Source organism: Sminthopsis crassicaudata, chromosome 1, assembly GCF_048593235.1.
Source record: "Sminthopsis crassicaudata isolate SCR6 chromosome 1, ASM4859323v1, whole genome shotgun sequence".
NCBI classification, from domain to species: domain Eukaryota; kingdom Metazoa; phylum Chordata; class Mammalia; order Dasyuromorphia; family Dasyuridae; genus Sminthopsis; species Sminthopsis crassicaudata.
The window spans coordinates 532540400-532559344 of record NC_133617.1 but is presented as its reverse complement, the minus strand read 5'-3'; the positions used below and the strand labels follow the sequence as shown (position 1 = coordinate 532559344).

At 34.7% G+C, this 18945-nt stretch overlaps 1 protein-coding gene across 6 annotated transcripts in view; it reads right to left on the bottom strand.

The window, feature by feature from the left end:
- FOCAD (focadhesin) overlaps positions 1-18945 on the bottom strand; it is a 369886-nt gene that overhangs the window by 24168 nt on the left and 326773 nt on the right. For all 6 annotated transcript variants that reach the window (XM_074281856.1, XM_074281859.1, XM_074281857.1 and 3 more), the window contains 5 exons: positions 18362-18464; positions 16692-16772; positions 8159-8287; positions 7078-7193; positions 118-378 (listed from right to left, as the gene is read on the bottom strand). In XM_074281856.1, the coding sequence (XP_074137957.1) occupies positions 118-378; positions 7078-7193; positions 8159-8287; positions 16692-16772; positions 18362-18464 (690 nt within the window). The remainder of the gene's footprint in view (positions 1-117; positions 379-7077; positions 7194-8158; positions 8288-16691; positions 16773-18361; positions 18465-18945) is intronic.

The following is an 18945-nucleotide window of genomic DNA, read 5'->3' as shown; positions in this document are numbered from 1 at the left end:
CCCACCCACTTTCTTAAAACATTTACCTCCTTGCCTTGCCAAAAAGGCAGTAAAAAAAAAAAAAAAAAATCCTATATATATAAATTATAAAGGAATGCAAATATTTTTGTTCCTTACCCGAATCTTGTTTGGCAAAAGATCAAAGATTTTCTCAGTAGCCCAGCAGAGGAGACTCCAGAGGTATTGAGCTGGACTGGGCAGCTTCATAGCCTGGCTTAGTCCCTGTAAGGCACTCTGACATAACTCAAGACTCTGGAAAGGGAGAGCAGCTTTAAAAAGCTGCACCATAAACACTTCAGTGAAAACCTGAATCTGGTCCTCAGTAACATGTTTCATCCACAGTGGCAGGGACACCAAAAGGTACTTCTTGGTTTTCAGCTAGAAACAAAACAGGGCACTTGATGTAAACAGCAGAGACCAGAGTCAAAGGCCTATACTACACAGAACCCTCCATTCTGTCAGCTAATAGATGCAATGAACAGTCACAGAAGCTCATGGCTCTTTTTTGTCTAACATGAATGCCTCCAATGTAAAGTCTTATTAACATTTGGATTTCATCTTCCCCATAGTTTTACAAACTAATGAAGTTATAACAACAGCTATTGTTTCTTCTTAATAATACTGATGTGTGTGTAAGAGAAAGAGAGGAGGAGAAAGACAGACAGAGAGACAAAGATAGAAAGAGAGAGAAGACAGAGAAGACAGAGTCTGAGACCAAGACAGACAGGGAGAGGGAGAGACAGAGAGGGAGAGACAGACAGACAGAGAGAGCAGAGAAAGATGCGGGGGTGGGGGTAACAGAGAGGCACAGAGAGAGACTGAGAGACTCGACTTTAAGCATATGTTCTTTTTGGCTAGTGGAATAAAACAGTGTTATAGTCAGGCATGGTGGAGTACTGTTATAATCCTGCAACTAGGAGAGGCTAAGGCTGGTCAATCATGTAAGTTCAGAAATTCTGAGCTGCTATAAGATTAAAGCATCTTTAATGGGACATCCATACTAAGGAACCCATAGGAACAGTGTCACCAGGCTGCCTTAGAAGGGGCAGACCAGCCCAGAATGGATAAAAGAAGCAAGTTAAAGCATCTGTGCTAATTAGCACTGAATTAGCATTCAGCAAATACTGAATTTCCAGCCTAGGGGAGTCCAGGAGGTCTAGTTTTCAAAAGGAGGGGGGGGGGAAATGGAAAAAATTAACAAAATATTGTTTCTGAAAGAACACAGAAGTGGATATTCTTTCCAATGAAAGGTCATACTTTTGTGAAAGAAAATTCCCTGGAAAGGAAAAAAAATAAACAATTCCATTCTTTCATCGTAGCTGTCACCATCACTACTAACATTTATATAGCACTTACTTTGTGCCAGGAACTGTGTTAAGTGATTTACAATTATTGTCTCATTTGATTCTTACATCTCTAGGAAGTAGATGCTATTATTATCCATATTTTACAAATGAGGAAACTGAGGTAAACACATGACACACAGCATGTAGACATCTGAAAGTGGATGTGAACTCAGTTTTTCCTGACTTCAGACACAGTACTCCATTCACTGGCCTATTGAAATACCTCAAAACCTCCTTTTTTTTTTTTTTTTTGGTAACTAGTTTGCTGCCTTTGCATATAATAAGTGCTATTATAATTGATGTTAGCTTTTTAATTTGTCTGAAGACAAGTCTGAAGAAAATGAACTATGACCTAGTAATATCTGAGAAATCCACCATTTCTATTAAAAAAAAACAAAACCAAAAAGGTATCTTGTCAGTTGAAGACCTGATGTTCTTTCCAACAGCTCTGAATAAACCAAAATAGGTTCAACGAATATATTTTGTAGTACTCTCAATTAAAGTTAGGCACAGGCTCTCAGCTTACCCTATATTTAATTTCTTGCCAAACAAATGAAGTTGTTAGCTAATTCTTCTAGTTGCACTAGTTATAAACAGATTTTTTAAAAGCTGATTTCCCTCTCTATTCTCTTACTTGACCTCTAGCAAGGAAGTTGGGTGTCCTGTATAGTGACGCCAGATTAAATTTTTCAAGATTATTATTGTATCTCTCTTCTCCACAAAAACTCACAATAGCATAAGTTAAAACCTGACATTTTATGCAGGGCCAAATATGCCTGGAAAACAATGAAGCTTTCAAAAATCCGTAAGATTTACTTTTTATGTCTCCTGCTCTTTGAAAAACTGTTAGAAAGACTTGGAAATATAATTTTAGAATCATTAATAAACTATTTGCTGTTTGATTTTTGATGCTATCTAATCATTATTCCCTTAAAATTGTTTCTAAAAACATGCATTAAGATTTGCATAACTTTATACAAAATGATCAGATATTAGACCCTACATATGGAGGATAGGTAAAATCCTGACATTTAGGAAAAGCTACACTTCTCTTAAAGAGAGAGCACTCGCAGTTTTATAAAAGATGAAAAGAATGTATGCTTTCTTTAATTAAAAGATTCCCTTTTTGGACTTTTGATCAAGTCAGTCAGTAAACATTTAAACATCAGGTATTTTAATAAGCACTGTGTTAAGTGGTAGGACACAAAAAGAGGCAAAAGACATTCCCCATGTCTCAAGAAACTGACAGTCAAACACAAACTATGCACAAAAAAGCAATTTAAATTGGAAATAATCCACAGAGAGGAACTATTATTAAGGAATAAGTAGATACTCTCTTAATCTCCTAAATCTTAATAAATATCAACTGCCATTACATCCTGTCAAGATTAGAACAGAAAACTTAATAAATTGCCTTCTCAAAAGACAGTGTAGAGAAGAGTAGGAGCAAAAGTTTTTAAGGAAAGTTGAAATCTCATTCCATCTGGCTGTGAGAACTTGAGACCCACAAAGTCACTGAAAGTATAATTAAATTAAATTAAAAGGTAAGAGTTTACATTTTCTGAAATCAGATTACTAAAATGTATTATAGCAATTATATGAAGAAATAAATGAAATAAAAAAGCGAAAATACCATCTATATAATTACATGCTACACATAAAATATGTAATTATATAATAAATATATAAAGAATAAAATAAAAAACATTTTTATGCAAATCAAAAATTCTATCTTTCTCAGATGTTACGTAGGGAGAAAAATGATGTGCTAAATCTTAATAGCAAAAAAAGCTGGAGATTGCCATTATTATATCATTTAATGTAGAGAAGTATTGATATGAAAACTTGTCACTAAAAAACTTGTTCCATTTCTATCCTTAATTTAATTAAGCAAACATTAATTGACAATTAATTAATTAGTGGAAGACACTGTGCAAAATAATGAGCACCTCAAGAAGCTTACATTCTCAGAAAAATTGTGAGCTCAATGCATAGCATTTAGAAACATTTTCAATTATTCAGAATGTAGTTAGATACCTATCACTAGAGTTCCTCAAGAAGATGCCCAGGTACATCCTAAGTGACAGATATATAAAGAAAGGCAAAAGACATATCCTAAGACTTATAATAAATACTCAGGAAGGGCTTTTTTAGAATTGAAAGAACTGGACTACTTATTGAGATGAGATTGTTCATTAACAGAAGTAATTTAAAGAGAGCTTGGAAAGGGAAAGAACTCAAGTGAAATCATCTTAAGAATTATTTAAGGATGTAAATTGAAGGACAAAAAAATAGAAGACGGAAGAGATATGTAAAGATTACTATAACAATGATATCACTATCATGGACAGCAGAACCATAATTTGGACTCTAAGTCTTCACAGACCTGAATGTGTATGTGAGAAATGAAGAAATATCATAAAAAAGGAAGAAATATAAAAAGGGTAGCTGAATTTGGCCAAATACGGACGAGAGGAAAGAGATCTATGCTAGAGGAGACACAAATGTTAAAGAACTGAAGGATCAACTGAAGGATGGGGATAAAGGAAAGAATGAAACACTCTAGAGTGTGAGGATAAATCAGATCTTATTTTTAAAAAGGCAACAAAGAAAACATCAATAATCACTATTCTATATTCCTACTCTAACAGCTACACAAATTTTGTGAGAATGATCCACACATAAAATTGAAGGCACTGTTCATGAGGATATGAGTAGGAAAAAAAGATTCAATCACATTTTTACCTTTTAAAATTTACTGGAAAATGTAGAAAACATAAAGTATCATTATAGTTATTGTTCATTGATTATGAAAAAATATTTGATTTAATAGCTATAATGTCTGCCATTCATCAAAGTATTTAAAATTCCTTAAAAGATATAGTCCTTAAAATACATAGTGACAGAAAAGATTAAAGGACAAAAATAGAAGATATGATGACTGAAATAATCCTGTTCAAGCTTCAGATGAGGTTCTTCCTCCAGATATGCTTATCTAAGATGCTTGCCACTCAATTTAAGAGATGTAGTGTAAAGTCAACATTGATAAGAATTTCTTTGTGGATACACATAAACACACACACACACACACACATACACACACACAGAGTTGAGAGAGACAGTACAGAACAGGAGGTGAAGAGTAGGTTGGACAGCTTTCAAGTAGTTGCAAAGCTCTTTTAAAAATCCCTACCTTCCCACCCCCATGTTTTCCACAAAAAATTTGTTAACTGCTGTTTTCAAATGTTTTAAATTTCTGAATTTAAACACCAAATCAAATGACTGTTTCTATGTATATAAAGTATACTGGGGAAAGATTGTATACAAAATTACTACATAAAGATTGCTTTTAATAGGTTTATAATAAATTGAACATTTAATTTGAGTAATTCCAACAGACTAAATACAGAAAAGGTCATACACATCCAGAAAGAAAATGATAGAGACTGAATGTGGATCAAAGCATAGTATTTTCCACCTTTTTCCTTTTGCTTTTTCTTTCTTTTTTTTTTCTTTCTCATGGTTTTTCCCCCTTTTGATCTGATTTTTCTTGCCTAGCATGATGAATATGGAAATATGTTTAGAAGACTTGCACATGCTTAAGTTATATCAGATTGCTTGCTGTCTTGATGGGAGAGGAGAAAATTATGGAACACAAGGTTCTGCAAAGGTGAATGTTGAAATGTACCTGTCTGTATTTGGAAAAATAAAATATTACTGAAAAAATATTAATTTGAAAAGCTGTTGTCTGTATTTCTTTCCAGCCTCACACTACTCTCATCTGTGTTTTTTAACACAGAATTTTAAAAGAATTTTAAAAGAATATTTAATTACTCCCTTTCTCTTCCATGAAAACCTTAATTGATGGGGGTGGGAAGTGGGGATAGGAAAAAAAAAAAAACCAATGCCCTTGTAATATACATATGCAGTATCAAGCAAAACAAATTCCCACGCTGACTGTGTAAATCTTATTGTGCTCCATGAGTACAGTACTTCTCTAAAAGGAGATAAGTAACATGTTTTACTGCTGGTCTTCTGGAATTGAGGTTGGTTGTTGCATTAATCAGAGTATTTAAGTTTTAAAAGAAAAAAAATTTTTTTAATGTTTTTAAGTGTTCTGCTGCTGCTTCTGTTCACTTCATTCTGCCATCAGTTCATACAACTCTTCCTAAGTTTCTCTGAAACTATTTTGTCACTGCTTACAAGGCACATGTTTTTTTTTTCCCCACATGTTTTTAAATCAACAATTTACCAGTGTTGTGTATAACAACAAGAAATAGTAGATGCTGGTTACTGAAGAACTGAGGATAAATATCACAGTGGGGGCATATTGGTAGGTTGCAAAAAAAAAAAAAAAAGTCTAATCAAGAACTTCAAAAAGGAACAGGAGTAAAAGATGTCATCAAGGAAACGTATGATAGGAAGAAAAGATGGGCTGTTCACATGCAAGGAAGGGATGACAAGGGCAGAATGGTTTTTTAATGACCTTACACTATCAAGAAAAAATGAAGAAGGTCTCTAGCATATTGGATGGAGCCCCTAAGCTTCAAGGCAAACATTTCTTTCCAGGTGTAAAATGCTCTGATTTGCTGTGAAAAGGCAATTATAGACCCAGGCCATACCTCATGCTATGGCTAGGCATTCACTGCAAAAGTAGGGCCTCCCTGAGAATCCTATCATTTGTTTTCTGACTGATTCCTTCTACCCACCTATAGATCATCTCTCCACAGATAATGCCCTTCCACTCTTACTAGGTCTGGGACTATGCCATATAGCTAACCTGCCCCAATTGATGGGTGAGTAGGTGGGTGAGTGAATCTTTTGTGGGTAAGGACGGAGCCAAATCCTCATAATTATCCCATTTAACCATCGACCAGGAAAACTGGAGCCTGCTTGGCTACCTTGCCATCTCCTCTCACATCCTCTTCCTTGGTCCCAACTCATTTTCTTCATATTACTCTTGACTATTCAAATCAATACAACCATTGCTACTAGAAAAAATATGACACTCAACTGCCCAATGGCTTCACTCACATTCTCTTTGTATCAATACTCCTTTTCCTGGACACTATTGTTTTATAAGTGTGCAATCAGTCATTCCTGTAAAAGGCAAGCTCCTGAGGGTGAGCCTGGGCCATTCTGTATTTATATTCTCAGCCCCTAGCATAGTATTTAATAGTATTTTCATTCATTCATCTGTTCATTTTTAGTAACATCTTACCAGGATTTTACTGAAACAGGAAATAGAAAGAATAAAGTAGTTGTAAAATAGGTCTAATTTTATGACTTTTATAAATAAGGATGTAGTGAAGTGTCTCCTTTGCTGGCTAGCAATGCAAACACCATGAAAATAGCATAATGGGTGAATATTTAAGAATGAATATGGGACTGCAATAGAAATTCTATAGTGATGAAACATGTGAAAAGAACAGATACTGATCTTGGAGGCAGAAGATCAGCTATATCACTCTGGACAACACACACATACACACACACACACAAACACACACAATTAAGTGAGTGAGCATCAGTATCTTCAACTGTAAATTAGGATAATGTCTTACATTTTAGAGATCCAGAATCAATCAATTATTTATTTTCTATCTCCTACCAAATAACATCTGGGATAGAGGACTCTCTGATTTTTTAAAAAAGATTTGCCAACTTTGGAAATTCTTTAGAAAAGGAACTAAGTTCTTTAGTAACACCCAAATTGTTATTTACTACATACACTTAGAGTGTAGATTAGTGGTGGTACTACCCACATCCCCAACAGCATAGCTGCATTTTGAGATGATTGTGCTTGAGTCACCATAATTTCAATTGATAATTGCTGAACTTCTTCACCTAAAAGAGAAAAAAACAAAAATAAAAAAACAAACCTCTTACTATAGCATTTTCTCTAATGATTTAAGATATTTCAAGTTAAACATACAAGACATGATTTTAGTTCCCAGATATAGAGATATCATTTAAAATGAATATTCCAACAGGCCCTCCAATAGGAAGAAGAAACCATTTTAAGCATATTCTCAAGTCAATACAAAGCTGACAGGGTCATTTCCATTTCTCTGAATTTTGTTTTAAAATAAAGCTGTAACAGCTCTCATTCGGGAGTAGAGGATTCAAACTGAATAAACCAGTATCAGACATACTCCGACATTGTGTTGAATTATTGTGTAATTTAGGGGCCATAAACCTGGGGTCTATCGATTTTTTTAAACTGATAACTATATTTCAAAATAATTTGTTCTTTTATAATCCTGTGTTATTTGTTTTATTAATTAAATAAAATATTTTGAGAAGGTGCCTCTGGGCTTCACTAGATTGTCAAAAAAGGTTCATCCATGACACAAAAAACGTTAAGAACTGTTGACACTAGATTACAGAAATGTTGAAATTCACTGCTCTCCCCAAAACTTCAAAACTCTTACCATATTAAAATTAAATGTTTAACAAAATAAATAAATGTGAATAAACTATAATATATGTATAATAAAAGTGAATAAAAGTATGATAATAAAGTTGATAAACGTAAATAAAATGAAATGTAAAATACAATACAACATAGACAATGTGAATTTGGCTTTCTAAGTCAATATGTAGCCTGTAGGAATCCATTTCTACTTGAGTTTGACAATATTAGTCTAGAAGAACATCTAGAATTGTCCACTACTTCTAGAAGTGAGTTTGCTTCCCTCAATAGAATTCTGTGAGAAAATAAAAACAATGAAATGTTCATAAATCCATATGGTTCAGGTACAGAATATCTCCATGGAAAAGAGATTGTGATATTCTGAACACATATTTACCAAAGTTCAGTCTCATCAGAGGGGAAAGGAGGGAAGCCCAATTCACAGGAGGGTACTGGTGACTTTCTCCAACACTTGCTATGGGTTTCATAGCTACTTTCACATAAGAAGGAGGAACAGATTCAGGCCCTATAACAAAGAAACAAACAAATCACTATCACAAAAGCATTTCTTCAAAGAAAACAATGATGACCAAGGAGATCTATGAGAAAATGAAAGTAGAAGAGAATTCCTTCTTTCATGAATTTCTTCATTTGACTGAGCAATAATTGGCTCCACTTCCACTCCCAGTCTTGCAATAATTTGGAATAGAGAAGTAATAGTCAAAGCAAAGAATGGTGATGAGTGCAGAAGCTGCATCCATGCTAAACAATGGATCTTCATACACTAGGGGGTATGAAATTTGGGAGAAAAAGAGCCAAAAAGAGCCAACTTGGGGGTGATCCCAAAACACCAGACAAAATACACGGTCTGATATCCCTCTGCTATATACTCTTCTGAATGGAGATTCACTTATATTAACAAAGTCTTTTGGAGGGAATTCTAACACACCCACCATATAAGCATACCAGTCATTTACACATTAACAATCCTAGGGTCAGCTGTTCTAATCAGATATATAACTCACAGGAACTTGAGCCAAGTACTGATTTGATAGCAAAGGGAAGAAAAAAGACAGAGATATAATTGTACAAGTCAGGAACCAACTCTCATGGAAACCTTCTCCCAGTTGATCTGCCCAGCTCCTCCTCATTCTTTAGTATGGATACTGCAATGAACTTATTCTTATAATAATTATAACTAGCATTTATATGTAATTTTACATATGCTCATCAAACTCTCATAACAACCCTGGGAAGCAGGTGCCATTACTGTCCCCATTTTACAATAGAAAGCTGACAGAAGTTAAGTGACTAGTCCATAATCACACAGCTGGAAAGTGTGTGAGGGAAAATTTTAACTTGGGTGTTACTAACATCAAGTTTAGTGCTTTATGTACTATGTCATCTAGCTGCCTATTCCAAATGCTTAGGGTTTTATTTATTTACTTAAACTAGGGATACCATTGTTCAGTACATTCCAAACTGGATATTTTTCACCAAAAATTTCTTGTAGGCTTTGACTCCTATACCAACTTTGGTTAAGGTGGAACTGGCCAGACTTCTTGATTCTCATCAACATATATCTAACTTCACTTCTTTAAAGAAATGCCCGGGGTGAATAAGTTATTTTTGCTTGTAAAATTTCAAGGCAAAGCACATTTGCCAATCAAAATATGCATTTGAAATAAAATGAAATGCATTACACTTCCATTTTAAGCGGGAACTCTCAACATTTTAGGAATATTATTATATTAGGAATCTAATCATTATTATTGGACCAAAAATACATTTGGATCAAAAATATCAAATGTATAGCTTGGCATTGATTATAATGCATATGGCAACTTAAATCACATTACACATTGCTGGGATTAATGTAGGTGCAATTTTGATTGAAGAGAAAAAGGAAAAGAGATAAGAAAATAGAGCAGCTTAGGAGTGTGAAGAGATAAGTTCTAGCAGGAAGCATAATCCTCCTGAAAACTATTCAAAATGTTTGAACAAAATAATAAAATAATGAGAAAACATCTTAGATATCATCTAATATAGGCCTGTCATTTCCCAAATGAAGAAAATTAAGCCTTGAGAAATGAAATGACTTTTCCTTTTTTTTCTTTTTTTTATTTATAATTTTTTCACAGTATATATGCATGAGTAATTTTTTTTATAATATTATCCCTTGTATTCATTTTTCCAAATTATCCCCTCCCTCCCTCTACTCCCTCCCCTTGATGACAGGCAATCCCATACATTTTACATGTGTTACAATATAACCTAGATACAATATATGTGTGTAAATCCCATTTTCTTGTTGCACGTTAAGTATTAGATTCCGAAGGTATAAGTAACCTGGGTAGATAGACAGTAGTGCTAACAATTTACATTCACTTCCCAGTGTTCCTTCTCTGGGTGTAGTTGTTTCTGTCCATCATTGATCAACTGGAAGTGAGTTGGATCTTCTTTATGTTGAAGATTTCCACTTCCATCAGAATACATCTTCATACAACATTGAAGTGTACAGAGATCTTCTGGTTCTATTCATTTCACTCAGCATCAGTTGATGTAAGTCTCTCCAAGCCTCTCTGTATTCCTCCTGCTGGTCATTTCTTACAGAGCAATACTATTCCATAACCTTCATATACCATAATTTACCCAACATTCTCCAATTGATGGACATCCATTCATCCTCCAGTTTCTAGCTACTACAAAAAGAGCTGCTATAAACATTTTGGCACATACAGGTCCCTTTCCGCTCTTTAGTATTTCTTTGGGATATAAGCCCAATAACAGCAATGCTGGATCAAAGGGTATGCACAGTTTGATTGCTCTCCAGAATGGTTGGATTCTTTCACAACTCCACCAACAATGTATCAGTGTCCCAGTTTTCCCACATCCCCTGCAACATTAATCATTATTTGTTCCTGTCATCTTAGCCAATCTGACAGGTGTGTAGTGGTATCTCAGAGTTGTCTTAATTTGCATTTCTCTGATCAGTAGTGATTTGGAACATTCTTTCATATGAGTGGATATAGTTTCAATTTCATCATCTGAGAATTGTCTGTTCATATCCTTTGACCATTTATCAACTGGAGAATGGTTTGATTTCTTATAAATTAGGGTCAGTTCTCTATATATTTTGGAAATGAGACCTTTGTCAGAACCTTTAACTTTAAAAATATTTTCCCAATTTCTTACTTCCCTTCTAATCTTGTTTGCATTAGTATTGTTTGTACAGAAACTTTTTAGTTTGATCTAATCAAAATCTTCTATTTTGCGATCAATAATGATCTCTAGTTCTCCTCTGGTCATAAATTCCTTCCTCCTCCACAGGTCTGAGAGGTAGACTATTTTCTGTTTCTCTAATCTATTTATGATCTCATTCTTTATGCCTAAATCATGGACCCATTTTGATCTTGGTATATGGTGTTAAGTGTGGATCCATATCTAATTTCTGCCATACTAATTTCCAGTTTTCCCAACAGTTTTTTTTTTTCAAATAATGAATTTTCTTTGGGTTTGTCAAAGATTAGATTGCTATAGATGTACCCTTTTTTGTCCTTTGTATCTAATCTGTTCCACTGATCTACCGGTCTATTTCTTAGCCAATACCAAATGGTTTTGGTGACTGTTGCTTTATAATATAGTTCTAGATCAGGTACAGCTAGGCAACCTTCATTTGATTTTTTTTTCATTAGTTCCCTTGCAATTCTAGACCTTTTATTCTTCCATATGAATTTTGTTGTTATTTTTTCTAGGTCATTAAAATAGTTTCTTGGGAGTCTGATTGGTATAGCACTAAATAAATAGATTAGTTTAGGGAGTATTGTCATCTTAATTATATTCGCTCGGCCTATCCAAGAGCACTGAATGTCTTTCCAGTTATTTAAATCTGACTTTTATTTTTGTGGCAAGTGTTTCGTAATTTTTCTCATATAATTCCTGACTATTCTTTGGTAGATGGATTCCCAAATACTTTATACTCTCAACATTTGTTTGGAATGGAATTTCTCTTTGTATCTCTTGCTGTTGCATTTTGTTGGTGATATATAAAAATGCTGAGTATTTATTTTGTATCCTGCCACTTTGCTAAAATTCTGAATTATTTCTAATAGCTTTTTAGCAGAGTCTTTGGGTTTCTCTAAGTATACCATCATGTCATCTGCAAAAAGTGATAGTTTGATTTCCTCATTTCCTACTCTAATTCCTTGAATCTCCTTCTCGGCTCTTATTGCCGAGGCTAGCGTTTCTAGTACTATATTGAATAGTAATGGTGATAGTGGGCAAACTTGTTTCACTCCTGATCTTACTGGGAAAGGTTGCAGTTTATTTCTATTGCATATTATGCTTACTGACGGTTGTAAATATATGCTCCTGATTATTCTAAGGAATAGTCCATTTATTCCTATACTCTCAAGTGTTTTTAGTAGGAATGGATGTTGGATTTTGTCAAATGCTTTTTCTGCATCTATTGAGATGATCATATGGTTTTTATTAATTTGATTATTAATATGGTCAATTATACTAATAGTCTTCCTAATATTAAACCAGCCCTGAATTCCTGGTATAAATCCTACTTGATCATAGTGTATTATCCTGGGGATGATTTTCTGAAGTCTTTTTGCTAATATCTTATTTAAGATTTTAGCATCAATATTCATTAAGGAAATTGGTCTATAATTTTCTTTCTCAGTTTTCGATCGACCTGGCTTAGGTATCAGTACCATGTCTGTGTCATAAAAGGAGTTTGGTAGGACTCCTTCATCCCCTATTTTTTCAAATAGTTTATATAACATTGGGGCTAATTGTTCTTTAAATGTTTGGTAGAATTCACATGTGAATCCATCTGGCCCTGGGGATTTTTTCCTGGGGAGTTGATTAATAGCTTGTTCTATTTCTTTTTCTGAAATGGGACTATTTAAGCAATTTGTCTCCTCCTCTGTTAATCTAGGAAGCCTATATTTTTGGAGAAAGTCATCCATTTCACTTAAGTTATCAAATTTATTGGCATAAAGTTGAGCAAAGTAACTCCTTATTATGAAATGACTTTTCTATGGTTATGATGAATTAATTGCAGGCAGCTACCTGGGACAGTGGTCAGAGCCCTGGCTTAGAACCAAGAATACATGAATTCACATTAGGTCTTAATTATTATTGTTGTTTTGTCCTTCATTCTCAAAGAGGACTAAGACATCAGGAAGGTGATATTATGACATGCAAGGGAGCTGAATTTTAGTTTAGTGCCATCTGTATCCAATGGCAAAATAAAGCCCTAAATGCAATAGGGAATCGTAGCCTTGTAAAGTTAAAAGTCTTAACAAATCTCAGTGATTAAGGCTAGGTAAGCATCAAGGCACCAAATAGTCTCTTTTACCTAGTTTAAAAAAAAATTCAATGTCACAGGGGAAGATCCTCAGGGTTCCTGGACAAACAGAACCAATTCCTATTTACATTCACTCTGCAGTAAGAGGCCCGAATAACAATGAACAAACTGTGGCTTGACCTGGAACCTATTATTGGTCAATCAATGAGAGTCAGAGTGATTTGAGTTGAAGAAGGCATGGTCCTTAAGAAATGTAATGGGTAAACCCCAAGATTGTCTTAGGAGGTTTCAGTAAGAAAGAAACATGAAGAGACAGACATAATGAATTGTGTTGCTCAAGTGACCTGTTCTACTTGTGTCCCCAGTAGGGCAGCTCCTATTCCTACTCACAAAGGTTGTTTATCCTTTGTACTAACTCTATGATCCAGGGCATAGATCCATGAGTAACATCCAAGTGCCTCAATTTCCTCAACTGTAAAATGGAGATAGTAAGAACAGCTCTCTCTCCAAGGTCTGTTACTTAGCACAACACATGGTACAGAATAGGTATATAACAAATGCTACCTTCTCTCTCACTCCCCCAGCATTAAAACATAATTCTCCCAGTTTAGAGCTCTTTCTATTACCATGTATATTTGCTCTATGTTCTCTGTGGCATTGCCATATCAAGTAGAGGAATATTTGGGGGAACTCTACTTCATTCAAATGGGTATCTATGAACCAATCAGGACTACTTTTAAAGAAACAACTAAACATAAAAAGGTGATGCTGAAAAATAATACACGGGTCATTCTGTGCTATGTTTGTAAACAGTAAATGCTTACTTAATGTCTTTCTTTTTTCATGTCTTTCAATTTTGGGGCTAGAAAAAGAGATAAAAGCATGAATAAACAGATAACCCATAGACAAACAGCCTGAGTGCTCCATGGCTATGAATGAAATTATATAAAAATTCTAAGATAATTCTCAATAAAATGCAGAGACAGTTTGTCCAAGTGATGTCCTTGAGGAAATATGATGATACGTCATCTAAGTGATTAAAAAAAGGGAAAAAATAGCTTGATTCAATGTAAGAAAGAAATTTAATACTGAGACAGGGAAAGAAAAAGTTACACTGGAAAAGAGAAAACTTGTAAACATTCAGAATAATGGTGATCCTTAGAAAAATAGTCTTGTTGTGCTTAGTGTTCAAATGTGCTTTTAAAAGCAACAGGCTTCCTGACCACCTCAGGTACTCTAAATGGCTTTCAAGTGCTTATGGGATCACCTAGATATCTTTCACAAGAGGTCCCCCTCTTCAGAAATAAAGACTAATTGACCAAAACTTTTGGCTGCCCAAAGAACAAAATGTTTTTTAACCCATCTGCTGCTGGCATAGGGTAAATAATTCACCATATGCATTTCATTCTTTAAATTACTAACATGAAAAGTAGATAGTCTTTTATTAGAGAGGCTCAGGAAGTCATGATAGTTTCTTCTGTTCTACTCATACCAAGAATGATTTATTTTTATCCTTTAAAAGAGTTTCTTCTTCAAGACAGCTCACCAAAGTTGTCATCCTCCCTACTACAGCCCTGCTAGGCTATAATGAGTGACATCCAGACATTTTAATTCAAAGGCTGCTACAGAAAGGAGTTATTAAAATTCAAATGAGCTGAGCATATTGAAGAAGAAAACACTGGTTTGCATACACACCTCTGTATTTGGCCATCCCATTTAGTCTCACTGAACAGGGTTTTGTTTTGTTTGTTTTAAATGGGCTTCTGAGGCTGAGGTCAGCCTCCCACGGCCCCCACGCCTCTAGGGTCATCATCAGTAATTTGGAAGGCTGAATGGATTTTCTACTGAATCTAGTCAGCAACTTCAACAAGGAGGCAGTTCTCTCCCACAATCCACAAGTTTGAAATGTCTGTTTTTGTTTTTTTAAAGAGTATTTATTGTACCTGTTTTCAAATGGGTTGCAAATTGACAGTACAGGACCACCACCAGTTCAACTGTACCTGAGTTATCAGGCATATAAGAGAGCAAAGGCTTCTGGTTTGTGGCTTGGCTGCTCACAAAGGCTTATGGATTTCCTAAGAATTCACAAATGGATCCAAAAAGGAAATCCTCTCCTGCAAAGGAAATATAAATTTGGGCAGTCCAAATGAGCAAATTCCATTTGCTCAGGATAACAGTTTATCCTTCTTTTGCCTCTACAAATGTTCTGTCTCCTTCTGCAAATAAATTCTTCCCATCGCCATCATCATCATCATAATCATCATCATCATCATGCTTAAATCAGAAGAAAATACACATTTGCTTTATTTAAAAAGATAGATATGAAAACATCCCATACTCCTAGCTTTTTGTTTTTGTTACAAAATCTGTAAGTCACTTTTACTAGGTTTCAGATTCTTAATAATTAAATCAAATTTTTTTTATAATGCTTTGTTCAGGGTGTTAAGCATTGCTGTCATTAGTAACGAAAATGCAATCTATTTTTTAAAATCTAAGGAACATTAAAGCAAACAGCAGCATATCATGGTGAAAAAAGAACAGTATATTTTCTGGCTCTCCAAATGTTTAAAGTGATTTTTTCTTAAGCATGTCAAAGTAGTTCATAATTTGGGAACTTAATTGTATCATTAAGCTTTGAGGGATTCCTGTATTGACCTTTAAGGGTCCCTACTAAACTCTTAAAATCTTATGACTTCTGCAATCTATATTCTTAGGGGGACAGCATTCCTCAAACATCATCTAATATGAATAATCACATTACTTTCCTATAGGCCAGAAAATTTTTTAACTCCTTGGAAAAGAAAAATAGAAAGTTGGTTTTACATAAAGCAGTCCAATCAAGTCCAGATAGCATCCTCCCCAATGAAACTCATCCCTTGGTCAGGTTGGTATTCAATTTATCTTATTCCAAAAAGCCCTTAATGGAACATTATTATATATTTTTAAAAAGCATTTATTAAGTGCCTACATGGCATTATTCCAGTTGCTGTATAAACTAACAGAATCAATTTCTGACATTAACCAGTTTATGATGGAATAGACAAGAATCAAAGAATAGACAAAAAGTACAGAGGGTGGAAATGTGAATTTAATAAACTATTTACATGTGGGATAAGCATCAGAACACATGGTTTCAATGTAATAAAAATTGACAATCGATACTAAATACATGTTGATTGGCAGATTATGTGGGGGGGGGGGGCGCAACATAGACTTTGCTATAAAAAGAGGCTCATTAAAACAAAATGTACTTGACATATAAGCTACAATTAAATGGCATCCAAGATTAAGTTGGCAAGAAAAAGAAGTCTGTTGAGAATTTCCAAAGAATAATGTCTACAACAGGTCCACCAAACCCTAGACAGTATTTGGGGGGGGGGTGTAAGTAAGCTCTTATATAGAAAAGATTCTTGGTAGGCTTTGCTGCAGAGTGGCTAAACATTTAAGGCAAAGGAAGACATTCTTCTGCCTCCCTCCCATCCCCCACTCATCATACCCCCCAGAAACTCTATGCTGTTTAGCTCTAAAGTGGCACACTTTTGAACACAATTATTTACTATGGTACATAAGGAGAAAGAAAGATTAAAAACCAAGGAATGTGCTCTCTTACCTTTCTTCCCTCCTTCAATGATAAAGTCAACAGCTGCCCTAATAAAGCTGTTCTCAGGCAAATAGCTAAAGTCAGCAGGAACTGCAGAGACAGAAAACCATCAAATTAGCCAGTGAACTTGGCGGGACTAATGAAGGAAAGATAATGATCTCCTGCTGCCATTTCAACCAAGAGACAAAGCTGAGATGTTTATGCCATTAATCTCTGCACAATACTCCGTGGCTGCAACTAATTCTATTACGTTAAGTGACTGATGTCCAAGTAATCATTTAGGCTTTGCTAGCAAATTAAAACAATGGCAGAAGTTGTGAGGCTGCCAATCATTGAGACTGGATCATTTGGTAACCCACTGAGCAGGGTGTGTATGGAAGTAAACACCTCCTTAATGCTCCACCAATGAGCTCAATCAGAGTGACCTCTCTGGGGATGGAAGGAAATTGCTAAGCTGCATTATTCAAAGCACTGTCAAGTGGGCCACTCTAGGACATACTGAATTGTAGAAATGATACATGAAAATTCAAAACTTGTATCTGTGCCAACAAATCATTTCATAATGTGTAGACAGCTAAGTGAACAATCCAAGCTACTGCCCTGGAACAGGAACTAGGAGTCTCCTAATCTCTTTTTTTTCTCAGTCTTCCATGGTTTGGTTCTCTCACTGCCATAAATGACTCATTTGGAAAGTTCCCTTATAAAGAAGGCATCAGTAACTTTTATTTTTATAGATGGATTACAGGATTTAGAGCTGGAAGGGAACTTAGATATCATCTATTCAAACTTCCTCTGGTAAGATATCATCTATTCTAACCTCCTCTGGTTAGTAAATCCTATTACAATTCATTACTGTATAGAACTGAATTTGCCACAAGTCAAACGTGTTCTCTAGAATATAACAAAAAGAAGCCTAATTAAAAAGTAACATCCTTATATAGGCTACACATTGTATGTGAATGACATAGACTCATTTTCTATCATTAATCTTACCAAAATTTTCTGACATATTCTTACACTTAATTAAAGTTAAATATTCTGAGAAAGACTTGTTTTCTCTGTGAATAAGGAAATAACCTTAGTGCAAAGCAGAATAGATAAAAGAGGAAGAAACTTATTGCTGTGGACTCTCATTTTAAAGGCATTCATTAATTATTCTCAATTGTTTTATTTCTTCTTTATCCTTATATCCTATTGGTCTAACATGGTACTTGGCTTAATAAATACTTGATTATTAATTGATTAGGATACATATTACTATGTGAGAGGTAAAACTAGATTTAAAAAGTAGCTTCTAGTAACAAAGCATTCATTTTGGTTTGAGTTTGATGATTCATCAGAACCAGATTCCATATATAATAATTTGGATTATAATTCCCTAATGTATTAATGTGAAGCCCTTGACTTGAAATCACCTAAGCATGGGCTTAAATAAATGCATGAAAACTATAGGGCAGTTTTAGTTGTTTCAGTAAAAAATCTAGAAATAGAAAAGGCTTCTCAAATTAAGGGCCATAATTTTATCTCAAAAGCAGAAGAGCTTCAAATTTTTAAATAAATTTATCCCATTATTTTCCTTAGTAGAACAAAAAAATCCCAAACAAAATAGGACCATATGGAGAGAGTTTATGAAACCTGGGGACATTATGAAATCTGAACTACAGCTAAAGTACTCTTACCAGATGTTCTACTCTGACTTGAGGACAAGCTAGACAGATGAAGATGTCCAAGAAGCCAAGCTGCATTTGTCTGAAGTCCAATCACTCCAGAGAAACTAATGACCTATAGAGAAAAATGCAAGACAAATTACAAACTCATGCCAAAGAAAAGGACACTCACAAAATCCCACTGCTGATAATCCTGGTCACAGCTGGACCATGATGGAGAGTATAAAGACAACAAACTGCAACATCAGAGAAGGAACTCCACGCCAATGAACCAATTAGCCATACAGGAATTCTGCTACCCCTCGCCCTTAAAAAAAATAATAATAAAATAAATAGAAATCTACACAAGACTGTAATCCCTGTGATTAAAAAAAAACAAACAAACAAACAAACAAACAAACAACAACAACAACCTCCAAGTACTAAAAAGGGATTATCACACTATTAATCCACTTAACCTATCAAAACTGATTTGCCCAGCTATATGCGAACCATTAGTGCCTCCTGATCATAATTTTTGGTTACCTGATTATCCACTATCTTTTCCTTGAGGTGCCAGGATTTTTTCAGTGAAAGGTCTATAAGAAGAGTATATA